Below are 11,277 nucleotides of genomic sequence, written 5' to 3'. Positions count from 1 at the left end.
GGACCTCTTATAGGATACCGGCTCTAGCAGCGCCTATAGTACAGTCATAGAATCATAGAATCACCAGGTTGGAAGAGACCCACCGGATCATCGAGTCCAACCATTCCTATCAAACACTAAACCATGTCCCTCAGCACCTCATCCACCTGTTCCTTAAACACCTCCAGGGAAGGTGACTCAACCCCCTCCCTGGGCAGCCTCTGCCAGTGCCCAATGACCCTTTCTGTGAAAAATTTGTTCCTAATGTCCAGCCTAAACCTCCCCTGGCAGAGCTTGAGGCCATTCCCTCTCGTCCTGTCCCCTGTCACTTGGGAGAAGAGCCCAACTCCCTCCTCTCCCCAACCTCCTTTCAGGTAGTTGGAGAGAGCAATGAGGTCTCCCCTCAGCCTCCTCTTCTCCAGGCTAAACACCCCCAGCTCTCTCAGCTGCTCCTCATAAGGCCTGTGCTCCAGCCCCCTCAGGACACTATAGGACACTCCCTATAGCTCCTATAGGGAATCCCCCGTAGGACAACTGCTATAGCATTGGCCCTGTAGGGGATCCCATATAGGATACCCTATAGTGCAGCCCCTAGAAGGGATTCCCTACAGGGCCCCCCTATAGCAGTACCCTGTAAGAACCCCCTATAGGCCGCCCCTAACGCATGATAAGTGGCACATTTCAAGTTAGTATGTCTCATAGTGATGTGTGTCTTGAAAATTTTATTTTTTTTCCTAAAGGGGGACCGACGAACGGCAAATGTTTGAATTTGTGCCTTGATCTACAACAATTGTCTAAGCTTGTATATCCCATAGTGATGTGTGTCTGGAAGGATGTTTATCTAAAGCTGTGAAAGGAACAGGCATCCCAGGCATCCCACAAGATAAGATAAGGAAGCCTGAAATCCACACCACCAGACAGCGGAAAAGGACTGGTTTTCCCAAAATTTGGGCTGCATCCCCCCTTACTTCTAGTCCTCATCTTTGGGCCTCAAGAGGGGGTCCTCAGACCACCAGATGGATTGTCCGTGCATATAAACATGGTGTGGAGAGATGTTAATGACTCTTCAGAACACCTTTTATGGAGGTGGGGTGATGAAAAATACAGAGATCTATACTATAAATGACACAGTTTCTTGCTTGGTATGTGTGTTTTTGGAGGATTGATTCCCCCACGCATCCAGCGCTGCTAATAAAGAACAGCTGCTATGATATATAATAATAATAACGACTATCTAGTTGTTAATGAGTTAGTATATCAGAATCCTTGCAGAGCCGCACCTCGCCTCCCACTTTGGTGAGGATTCCTAGAAAGCAAGGGGGTCCAGGGAGGTTATTCTCCCTCTGGACTCGGCACTGGTGAGACCGCTCCTCGAATCCTGGGGTCAGTTCTGGGCCCCTCACCACAAGAAGGATGTTGAGGCTCTGGAGCGAGTCCAGAGAAGAGCAACGAAGCTGGTGAGGGGGCTGGAGCACAGGCCTTATGAGGAACGGCTGAGAGAGCTGGGGGTGTTTAGCCTGGAGAAGAGGAGGCTGAGGGGAGACCTCATGGCTCTCTCCAACTACCTGAAAGGAGGTTGTGGAGAGGAGGGAGCTGGGCTCTTCTCCCAAGTGACAGGGGACAGGACAAGAGGGAATGGCCTCAAGCTCCACCAGGGGAGATTTAGGCTGGACATAAGATAAAAATTTTTCACGGAAAGGGTCATTGGGCCCTGGCAGAGGCTGCCCAGGGAGAGGGTTGAGTCCCCTTCCCTGGAGGTGTTTAAGGGACGGGTGGACGAGGCGCTGAGGGACGTGGCTTAGTGTTTGATAGGAATGGTTGGACTTGATGATCCGGCGGGTCTCTTCCAACCCGGTTATTCTATGATTCTATGATTCCTTTGAATCACGCAGACTCCCCATAGCGGCCCCTATAGCGCAGCCCCCCTGGAGGATCCCCTATAGAATAGCCCCTATGGGGCCGTGCCACAGGGGGGTCCTGGAGGAGAGACCCGCTCGGGCACCCCCTATAGCCCAGCCCCCGCCCCTATGGCCGCTATAGGGTGAGCGGCGCTGCCCCCGCCCGAGGAGGCGGTCCCGGCGCGGCTCCCGGCGTGCCCTGCCGAGCCATGGCGGAGACCCGCGGTGAGGGACCCGCACCGGGCACCGGGGCCGCCAGGGGGGACCCGCACCGGAGCCACCGGGGGGACCCGCAACGGGGATAGCGGGGGGACCGGGGGGACCCGCACCGGGGACACTGGGCACCTGGGGGACCCGCACCGGGAGGACCGGGGGGGACTGGGGAGACCCGCACCGACCCCCAGTGGGGACACCGGGCACCGGGGAGACCCGCCCCAGGCACCGACCCACAACGGGGACACCGGGCATCGGTGGGACTCGCCCCGGGCACCAGCTGACAATGGGGACACCGGGAGGACCCGCTCCGGGCACCGGGGAGACCGAGGGGACCCGCACAGACCCACAATGGGGGCACCGGGCATCGGGGGGACCTGCTCTGGGCACTGAGGGGACCCACACAGACCCACAGTGGGGACACCGGGCATTGGGGACCCGCAGTTCCCCCCAGCCGGGTTCAGTGTTGCCCCCATCCTCCCTCCCGGGTGCCCCGAGGTTTTTTTTGGGGTGGGGGTTCCTCCAGCCCCGTATCGCCCGGCCGCGGGTGGTTTGGGGTGCCGGGGTTGTTGCTGCCCCCCATAACGCCCCCTCTGCCCCCACAGTGTTCCCGCTGTCCTGTGCCGTGCAGAGCTACGCCTGGGGCAAGCTGGGGCTGCAGAGCGAGGTAGCCAAGCTGGTGGCCAGCAGTGATCCACTGGTCCAGATCCAGCCGGAGCAGCCCTACGCGGAGGTGAGTGCCACCCGTGCATACGTGTGTCCATTCCAGCCCTGTCTCCATCCCATCCCAGCTGGCCACACGTCTGTGTCTTCATCCTAGCCCTGTCTCTGTCCCAGCTGGCCACACGTCCATGTGTTCATCCTGGCCTCATCTCCATCCCAACTAGCCACGTGTCCGTGTGTCCATTCCAGCCCTGTCTCCGTCCCAGCTGGCCACACATCCGTGTCTTCATCCTGGCCCCATCTCCATCCCAACTGGCTACACATCTGTGTGTCCCTCCTAGCCCTGTCTCCATCCCAACTGGCCACATGTCCGTGTGTCCATCCCGGCCCTGTCTCCATCCCAGCTGGCCACATGTCTGTGTGTTCATCCCAGCCCTTGTCTCCATCCCAGATAGCCACATGTCTGTCTGTCCATCCCAGCCATGTCTCCATCCCAACTGGCCACACATCCATATATCTCTCCCGGCCCTGTCTCCATCCCAGACAGCCACACATCCGTGTCTCCATCCTAGCCCTGTCTCCATCCCAGCTGGCCACACGCCCATGTCTCCATCCCAGTCCTGTCTCCCTCCCAGCTGGCCACACATCTGTGTGTCCATCCCACCCTGCTGGCTTGAGGTGAAGAGGAGAATCTCGGCCCCCCTGGCCATTGCCAATCGCCTCCACGGCCAAGCAGCCTCCAGAAAAGCCGAAGTCCTCCCGTTGGCTGCCCAGCTCAGGGGTCCATCTGTTTGTCTCCCGCAGCTCTGGATGGGCACGCACCCCCGAGGTGACTCCGTCATCCTGGATAACCGTATCCCTCAAAAGACCCTGGGCCAGTGGATCGCGGCCAACCCCGCCTGCCTTGGGGAGAAGGTGCTGGACGCTTTCCAGGGGCGCCTGCCCTTCCTCTTCAAGGTGCTGTCGGTCAACACCGCCCTCTCCATCCAGGCACACCCCAACAAGGTAGGGAGAGTCCCTGGGGTGGGGATAAGCTCTAGATGGACTCCACGTCCCTGGGGATGTCCCCAGCTCCTCTGTCCCCTTTGCAGGAGCTGGCAGCGAAGCTGCACGCCCAGTTCCCCGAGCACTACCCTGACGCCAACCACAAGCCTGAGATGGCCATTGCTCTCACCCGCTTCGAGGGCTTGTGCGGCTTCCGACCAGTGGAGGAGATCGTCTCCTTCCTCCAGGGTAAGGATAAGGAGAGAGGGAGGGTGTGAGGTTGGACCCTGCTGCCCCTTTCCCTCCCTGGGGTGAGGACACACCTTCGGATGGGGTGCTGGTGTCCTCCAGGGTGGTGGCCACCAGTCCTGACTTGGACTGGCCACCCTGGCAGCTGTCCCTGAGCTGCGGGCACTGATCGGGGAGGTGGCTGCGGAGCAGCTGGAGCGGAGCGGGAGCGACGACCCCCGTGGCGTCTCAGCCGCCCTCCGCGTCTGCTTCACTCGCCTGATGAAGAGCGAGAAGAAGTTCTTCGTCGATCAGCTGAACACGCTGGTGAAGAGGGTCTCCCAGGAAGGTGGGTTCCCTCTGCCCACCCCGAGTGGTTTTTGAGGGGGGCTATGGTTACAGGAGGGGTCAGGGCACTCCCCAGCATTGTTCCCACTCTGCCTGTGCAGCAGCAGAAGGGAAGGACACATCGGCGAGCAATGGGGACCTTCTGCTGCGGCTGCACTCTCAGTATCCAGGGGACATCGGCTGCTTCACCATCTACTTCCTCAACCTGGTGAGGCTGGAGCCAGGAGAAGCCATGTTCCTGGGAGCCAACGAGCCCCACGCGTACCTGCACGGAGGTGAGCATCACGGTGGGCTCTTCCCACCTTGCAGCGGTTGTCCCCCAGGGTGGCCCTGGTCTCCTGCACAAGGTGGGACCTCTCCTGGAACGTGTGGGAGGGCTGGGATGGGCTGACAGTGCCGTGTCGTCCCCGCAGATTGTGTGGAGTGCATGGCGTGCTCAGATAACACAGTCCGCGCCGGGCTCACCCCCAAATTCATTGACGTCCTCACTTTGTGTGAGATGCTCAACTACACGCCAGCACCCAGCAGCTCCAAGATCTTCCCGGCCACGCAGAGCCAGCTCGACCCCAGTGTCTGCCTCTACGACCCACCCGTGCCAGACTTTGCTGTCATGAAAATAGAGGTGAGCAGCGGCCGGTCATAGAATCATGGAGTGTCCTGTGCTGGAAGGGACCCACAGGGATTATCAAGTCCACCTCCTGTCCCTGCACAGGACAACCCCAACGTTCACACTGTGTGGCTGAGAGCCTTGTCCAAATGCTTCTGGAATGTTGTCAGGCTCGGTGTCATGACTGCTTCCCTGGGGAGCTGTTCAGTGCTCCACCACCCTCTGAGTGAAGAACCTTTTCCAAATGTCCAACCTAGCCCTCCCCTGGCACATCTTCCTGCCATTTGGTCCACTTTGGGGACATGTAGGGGGACCCCAGCTTTCTCCCATCCGCACTGTGCTCTTGGTGGGACATCTCAGTGCCAGCTGGGCTCTTCTTGGTATGGGTTTGTTCACCCTTGTGGCTGCTGCTCCCGGGAGGATGGAGAGATACTGGTGTCACCTTCAGGCAGCCCTGTAGGCTCCTCTCCCTCCCCTGCTCCCCCTGCTTAGGGCTCGTGTGTCTTCTCCAGCAGCTCCAGGCAGAGGGAGGGCCAGGAGGAGGTCTCAGGGGTGCTGCCTGGGTGTTGTCAGCTAAGCTGAGGTCCCTGGGCTTGCCCTGGGCACAGCAAGGGTGGCTGCAGGCTGGGAATGGGGATCACTCCCTTCCAGCTCTCCGAAGAGAAGGAAAGCTGGGGGAGTCTCACGCCACGGTGACCCTTTCCATTGCAGATCCCTGCCTCCATCAAGCTGTACCTCGTCTCTGCCGTGGACTCTGCCAGCATCCTGTTGGTGGTCCAAGGGATGGCTGTGGGCACCTCCACAGCCGCAGCCTCCGAAATGCCTCTGCGCCGCGGCTCCGTGCTCTTCATCTCTGCCAACGAGAGCATCTCCCTCCACCTCTCCTCACCGGATGGGATGCTGCTCTTCCGAGCCTGCTGCCTCCTCTGAGCAGCACCAGGGACGCTTCCCCCATCACTCCACTTTTGAGTAGATAGAAACTGGCCTGGGCAAAGGCATCTCACTCCGAAGTCTCCTCTCCATCTATTAAAGCCCCTAAACAGACCATACCTGATGTTTAGAGAGCAATTCCAAACATCGACTCCTTGGAGGTGGCACGGAACAGGCAGATGAAGAGCATCTCCCCTCACAGCTCGATAGCCACATCTTCGAAACATCACTCCCTTAATGCTGTGACTCCTTTTATTATCCCCCGCCAAGCTTTCCTTCGGCAGGGAGGCCTGGATGCTGCACCTCGGCTCTTTAGCATCTCTGCCCGGCTTCCAGGAGCTGCTGCAAACGTGATGCTGAGTTTTTCTGCTGCTTGTGGGTGCTTGGTGGGCTCTTTCTGAGCCTGGCCAACAGCAGGCGGTCCCTCCCCAGCTGTAACAAGGGGCTGCTTGGCAGGGTGATGGAGCTGGAGAAGCCTTTGGTGCTGTGAATAAAGTGGTGACTTTGTCCTGGGTGCAGGGCAGTAAGAAGCTGGCTTTGCAGGGACTGGGGGACTGGAGAAGGAGGTTGGTGGCAACTCCGGCATTCCCCAGCGTGGGCTGAGAACTTTTCTGCATTGCAACACGGGACACGGGGGTAAAATGTGATGAGGGAAACCAGATCACTGCAAAACTGCACCAGGGTCAGGGAAGGAGCCTTCCCGAGTGGGGCTGCAGGGGGCAGTGGACTTACAGCACCAACACGCTGCCGAGTAATGAGATCTACTTTATTGCGTGCTCCCTTTAACAAGGAAAATACAAAAAACCTAGTTCAGGTCTCTGGACGTGAAATATTTAAATAACGTCTCTTCAGAAGCAGCTGATTGTCCTCTAGGTAGCAGAGCCAGACCATGATTTAAGGCAGCTTTTAAGGTTCACAGCAGGCAGACTCCCAATTTCACACCCTAAGGAGCTGAACAGCACTGGCAGAGGGAGGCTGGGCTGCCCCTCGCCTGCATCAGAGCAGCTCTGGGGAGCACTGAGCACTGTTAGCTCCAAAGCCAGAACTTAATGAGTTCCCAGAGAGGCAGAAAGTGCAGAGGTCCCACCCAAGCAGCAGCTGGTGGCGGGTGTAACAAACGCAGGCGCTTAAAGCTCAGCGGCTCCGTTTGGTTTCTCCCCATCTTATCTGCTTTCCCGGAGCAGCATCTTTGGTTCAGGTCAGCTCCGGCTTTGGGAGGAGGGAACCTGGCAGCAATTAATTGCAAGCAGCACGAGACAGGTAAATAAAGCAACGCTCTGGCAGCCCAGCCCAACCTCGCAGCTTGGCCTCAGTCAGGGAGGAGCGGGCACTAAAGCTGAAATAAATAGAAAAGGGGTCTTGGGGCTTCATCATTGTGTCCAGAGCCAGGTCCTAATCCCAGATGTGGCCAATGAAAGGAGAAAAAAAGGAGGGCAGGGAAAACAAAGGGCATTTGCTGCTGCGCATCCTGATTTCTTGCCTTTACACCCCCATGGAGATGATGAGGCTCTGCCTCTCCTCTGTCCCCACCCCGGCCACCTAAATGTCACTGTGCCACCTCTCCTTGATATTGCTGAGTAAAGAAAAGTCCTTTGGGGCTGGTTGGCCGCTGCTGCTCACCACCAGTGGCATCACAGCATCATTCAGTCCTTGTACCACCATCCCAGCGTGGGACATGGACACCAACAGCCATCCCAGTGCTGGCTTTTGACCTGTTCTTGCACAGCTCCAGCCGAGCAGCGTCTACTGGATCACACAGGAGAGAGAGTCTCCAAAACAACAAGGGCAAGAGGAGGAGGAAACGGGTTTTGGAGGGATGAGATCCAGATCTTCATCATCTGGGACCTCGTCGAGGTGATAACCATCCTGCAGCAGCTGCCGGCTCAGGTCCTGGTTCACCTGCTGGGGGTGGGGACACAGGAGGCAAAGCTGGGTAAAACTAGTGTCACTTAGGGTAAAATTTAGATGCCAGGGCTTGCAAAGGACAGGGCTGTGAGCAAGGAGGGGATCGCATCCTGCCTCTGGTGTCTGCACAGGGAGAAGCAGCACAACCAGTGCAGAGAAGACAAAAGCGAAAGAGCAAAGAGGTTTTGCAGGGCTGCAGCCGCCAACACGCACCCCCTGCGCCCCAAAACCCCCCGCTGGCATGCCAGAGCTCATCAGCTGCCCCAAAGCAGGGCTGGGGAAAGAGAAGATGGATACGGCAGCAGCTGGGAAGGCAGAACTCCACGATGGATGCACAACTACACACTTTGAAAGGTGAGGCTTCTTTTTAGCCCCGATCCAGACCCCGGGGTGTAACAGGGATGAGGGAACCCGCAGGGACCATGCCAGCAGGGTCAAACCCTGGACTTGCCTCGGCGGAGGAGTAGCCCGAGGAACAGCGGGATCCCAGCTCCCCGTCGCTAAGAGAAGAAGGAAACGGTCAGAGCCAGCCGGGAAGCGGCGTCTTTGCTTGGGATGCAGACAAGGGAATCTCAGAACAGGGTGGGGAAGGGAGGCAGCAGCATAACCCCAAGGGAAATGTTAAACAATTTGGGATAAAAGGAGTGTTTCACTGATGAGAGGTGCCAGTGCAATCAAGGATGCTCTACAAGGTGAATCAATCCCCCCACTCCCCCTGAAAAAAGCCAGCTTGCAGCCTGCAACAATCCCCCACCCCAAATCCTGGGATATTTGCCCCATCCCACCTGTCTGAATCAAGAGAGACCAGGTTTTCATCCGCTGTCTGGCTGAGTGCCGTGTAGCCCTTGTGAAACTTCACTGACCTGCCGGAAAGCAAAGGAGCAAGCCCAGGACATGGAGTTTTGAGGTGAAAACACAGCTTCTCCTTGAGAAGCCTGGGCAGGAATCCCTATCCTCAATGTCCCTTCCCACCCAGGCATCGACCAGGGCCACCACCAGCTCAGAATTGACTCCATCCAAGTTCTGGGCCACCCCATTCAATCCCTAACACCAAATCATTCCCCAAACCTGACTTTTGCAGGGAAAGTGTTGTATTTTACGGCATCGGATGCTTGCCGGCCACAACACAGCCAGCAGAACACAGTCCCAAACTTCTCCCCAGTCTCCCCCTAGGAATGTGAACAATACATCTTGGAAAAAGAAAGTGGGATCAGACCTTTTAGCTGGCAGCTTCGGGTGTTGGGGTGCAGGTGCCTGCAGCAGCCCCTGCCTGTGGAGCGCTGCCTTCGCCAGCTGGCGCTGCCTCTCTGGAAGCCAAGCATAGGGCAGAGCTAAAACCACTCCAGCGTGCCCAAGGGATCCTTTTTTTTGTGGATGGGTGGGGTGGGATTGCAGCAAAGTCCTAGGGAGAGCGTAGGGCATTGCCGTGCTTTCCATAGGCCGGACTGAGAGGGTTTTATAGGAGGCTTAAAGGTTTTATCCCATCAAGGAATAAAAAGTCAGTCCCACCCTGGGCGAGAGGCACAGAGGTTGCCCTGGATCCCTCGAATGACACCCAGCATCACTTACGGAGCTTGGCGTGAATGGAGGGGGGCTTGCCCATGAGGTATGGTCCTCTTTTCTCCACCCCATCTGCCGCCTTGCTCAGCCTCTTGCTTTCAGCCTGGGTCAGCTAAAAACAGGGGAAGAAAGAAAGAAAAAAATCAATCGAGTAGCATCCCTCCACGAAGATCAAGTAAAGTAATCTCTGAGGATCCAGGCATTCTTGGGAGTAAGGAAACCTGCTGGGGAGAGTCAGAGGGAATGGCACCTGCCCCCAGCCCCGTGCTCAAGCTGGAGCAGGGAGAGAAGAAGGAATAAGCAGATGAAGGGATTATTTGGGAATGGTGCTGCTATATTCAGAGTGCACGTGGTGACCGGCAGTGTCTGTGCCAGCCTGACTATAGGAACACCTGGGAGAAGATGGGATGGAGGGGTTTGACTGGCAAATGTAGGGATTATTTCTCTGCAGGTTTTGAGCCTTTTGGGCTCCTCCCCGTGCAATACTTAAGATACAGGAGCTGGGACAGGGACCACCATCGGGATTAGGGGCAGCGCACTGCAGGTGGGAAGCACTCAGTAAGCAGGGAGCTCAGCCAGCGGGATAATCCAGGCAGGATGCGACCTCTGCCCGTGCCCCCAACTCCCACCCTGCCTTCCCACATCCCTGCCTCTCCAGGCACCCCACATAGCCGAGCCCACAGCTCTGCCACACATGGCCCCTAGGCACGAGCCCCAGCCCCACAGACACCCCACACGACCCCGGGGCATGAGCCTCAGCCCCACAGACACCCCATACGGCCCTTGTGCATGAGCCCCAGCCCCACAGACACCCCATATGGCCCCTGAGCATGAGCCACAGCCCCACAGACACCCCACATGCCCCGGGCATGAGCCACAGCCCCACAGACACCCCACACGCCCCTGGGCATGAGCCACAGCCCCACAGACACACTGCACGCCCCTTGGGCATGAGCCACAGCCCCACAGACACCCCGCACGACCCCTGGGCATGAGCCACAGCCCCACAGACACCCTGCAACGACCCCTGGGCATGAGCCACAGCCCCACAGACACCCTGCAACGACCCCTGGGCATGAGCCACAGCCCCACAGACAGCCCACACGGCCTCTCCCTTACCCCACACGGCTCCTGTGCACGAGCCCCAGCCCCAGCCCCAGATCGCCCCGTGCAGGGGCCCCACGCCGCCTCACACCCCGCCCTGCGCGGCCCGTACCCCCACTCCGCCGCCGCCGCCCGTCGCCATGGCCGCGCGCCCCGCCCCGCCAGCGGGAGGCGGGGCCTGGGGACCGCAGCCAATAGAGAGCCGGGGCCTGGGGGCCGCAGCCAATAAGAGAGCAGGGACCGCGGGGCCGCAGCCAATGGGAGGTGGGGGCGGGCGCCCCGCCGCGGCGCATGCGCATTGCGACCCCGGGCTGCAGGAGAGCAGGGCGCAGGGCAATCATGGACTCACCAGGTTGGAAAAGACCCACTGGATCATCGAGTCCAACCATTCCTATCAAACGCCTCGTCCACCCGTCCCTTAAACACCTCCAAGGCAAGTGACTCAATCCCCTCCCTGGGCAGCCTCTGCCGGTGCCCAATGACCTTTCTGTGAAATTTTTTTCCTAATGATCAGCCTGACCCTCCCCTGGGATGCTGGGCCGCCCTGCCCCGAGCCCCTTCTTTAACACCTATCCGCTTCCCTGCCCAAAATTGTTGATTTTCTGAACAATTCCCTTTTTCTAGCACAAAAAAAAGAAAACAGGGAGTTTTCATTTCCTCCCCGCGCAGAAGCCAAGCTGGAAAAACAACTCTCCCAAGCCAGGTCTAACTCAGCAGAGATTCCCAGCCCCGCAGCAAGCACCCACCAACCACAAACTGGAGCTTCGCTCCCACCTCAGCGGCTTCATTAAGCCTTGAGCTCATCACCCATCCAAAAGGCAGGGAGTCTCAGGGGCCCTTGTTCTCCGAAAGGGTCAT

The 11,277-nt window shown here is 58.4% G+C and overlaps 2 protein-coding genes across 3 annotated transcripts; one reads left to right on the top strand and one right to left on the bottom strand.

The window, feature by feature from the left end:
• Positions 1-1,996: 1,996 nt before the first annotated feature.
• Positions 1,997-6,100, top strand: MPI (mannose phosphate isomerase). The gene is made up of 8 exons (XM_069866552.1): positions 1,997-2,102; positions 2,696-2,823; positions 3,558-3,758; positions 3,845-3,986; positions 4,132-4,314; positions 4,415-4,588; positions 4,727-4,935; positions 5,632-6,100. The coding sequence occupies exons 1-8, from the start codon at positions 2,087-2,089 to the stop codon at positions 5,848-5,850; spliced, it is 1,272 nt and encodes a 423-aa protein (XP_069722653.1). The 5' UTR covers positions 1,997-2,086; the 3' UTR covers positions 5,851-6,100.
• Positions 6,101-6,482: 382 nt separating this feature from the next.
• Positions 6,483-10,573, bottom strand: FAM219B (family with sequence similarity 219 member B). Of its 2 annotated transcripts, none has more exons than XM_069866554.1 (6): positions 10,532-10,573; positions 9,325-9,427; positions 8,972-9,062; positions 8,541-8,618; positions 8,207-8,255; positions 6,483-7,752 (listed from the first exon to the last, which is right to left on the bottom strand). In XM_069866554.1, exons 1-6 carry the CDS (start codon positions 10,559-10,561, stop codon positions 7,594-7,596), a joined length of 510 nt encoding a protein of 169 aa, XP_069722655.1. In that variant the 5' UTR covers positions 10,562-10,573; the 3' UTR covers positions 6,483-7,593. The 2 variants fall into 2 exon arrangements, with proteins under 2 accessions (XP_069722655.1, XP_069722656.1); XM_069866555.1 differs by having other exon boundaries at positions 6,483-7,749.
• Between the last annotated feature and the right edge of the window lie 704 nt (positions 10,574-11,277).

This window comes from Phaenicophaeus curvirostris, chromosome 12, assembly GCF_032191515.1.
Source record: "Phaenicophaeus curvirostris isolate KB17595 chromosome 12, BPBGC_Pcur_1.0, whole genome shotgun sequence".
Lineage (NCBI taxonomy): Eukaryota > Metazoa > Chordata > Aves > Cuculiformes > Cuculidae > Phaenicophaeus > Phaenicophaeus curvirostris.
Note: the sequence above shows the minus strand (reverse complement) of the source record. Positions and strands in the feature narration are given on the sequence as shown.

Coding starts and splice junctions, on each gene's coding strand:
- MPI (XM_069866552.1), top strand. Junction 3,759..3,844: donor TCCAGGCACACCCCAACAAG/GTAGGGAGAGTC, acceptor TCCCCTTTGCAG/GAGCTGGCAGCGAAGCTGCA. Junction 4,589..4,726: donor CCACGCGTACCTGCACGGAG/GTGAGCATCACG, acceptor TCGTCCCCGCAG/ATTGTGTGGAGTGCATGGCG.
- FAM219B (XM_069866554.1), bottom strand. CDS start 10,561: ATGGCGACGGGCGGCGGCGGCGGAGTGGGG. Junction 8,256..8,540: donor GTCTCTCTTGATTCAGACAG/GTGGGATGGGGC, acceptor TTCTTCTCTTAG/CGACGGGGAGCTGGGATCCC. Junction 7,753..8,206: donor CGGGCTACTCCTCCGCCGAG/GCAAGTCCAGGG, acceptor CCCCACCCCCAG/CAGGTGAACCAGGACCTGAG.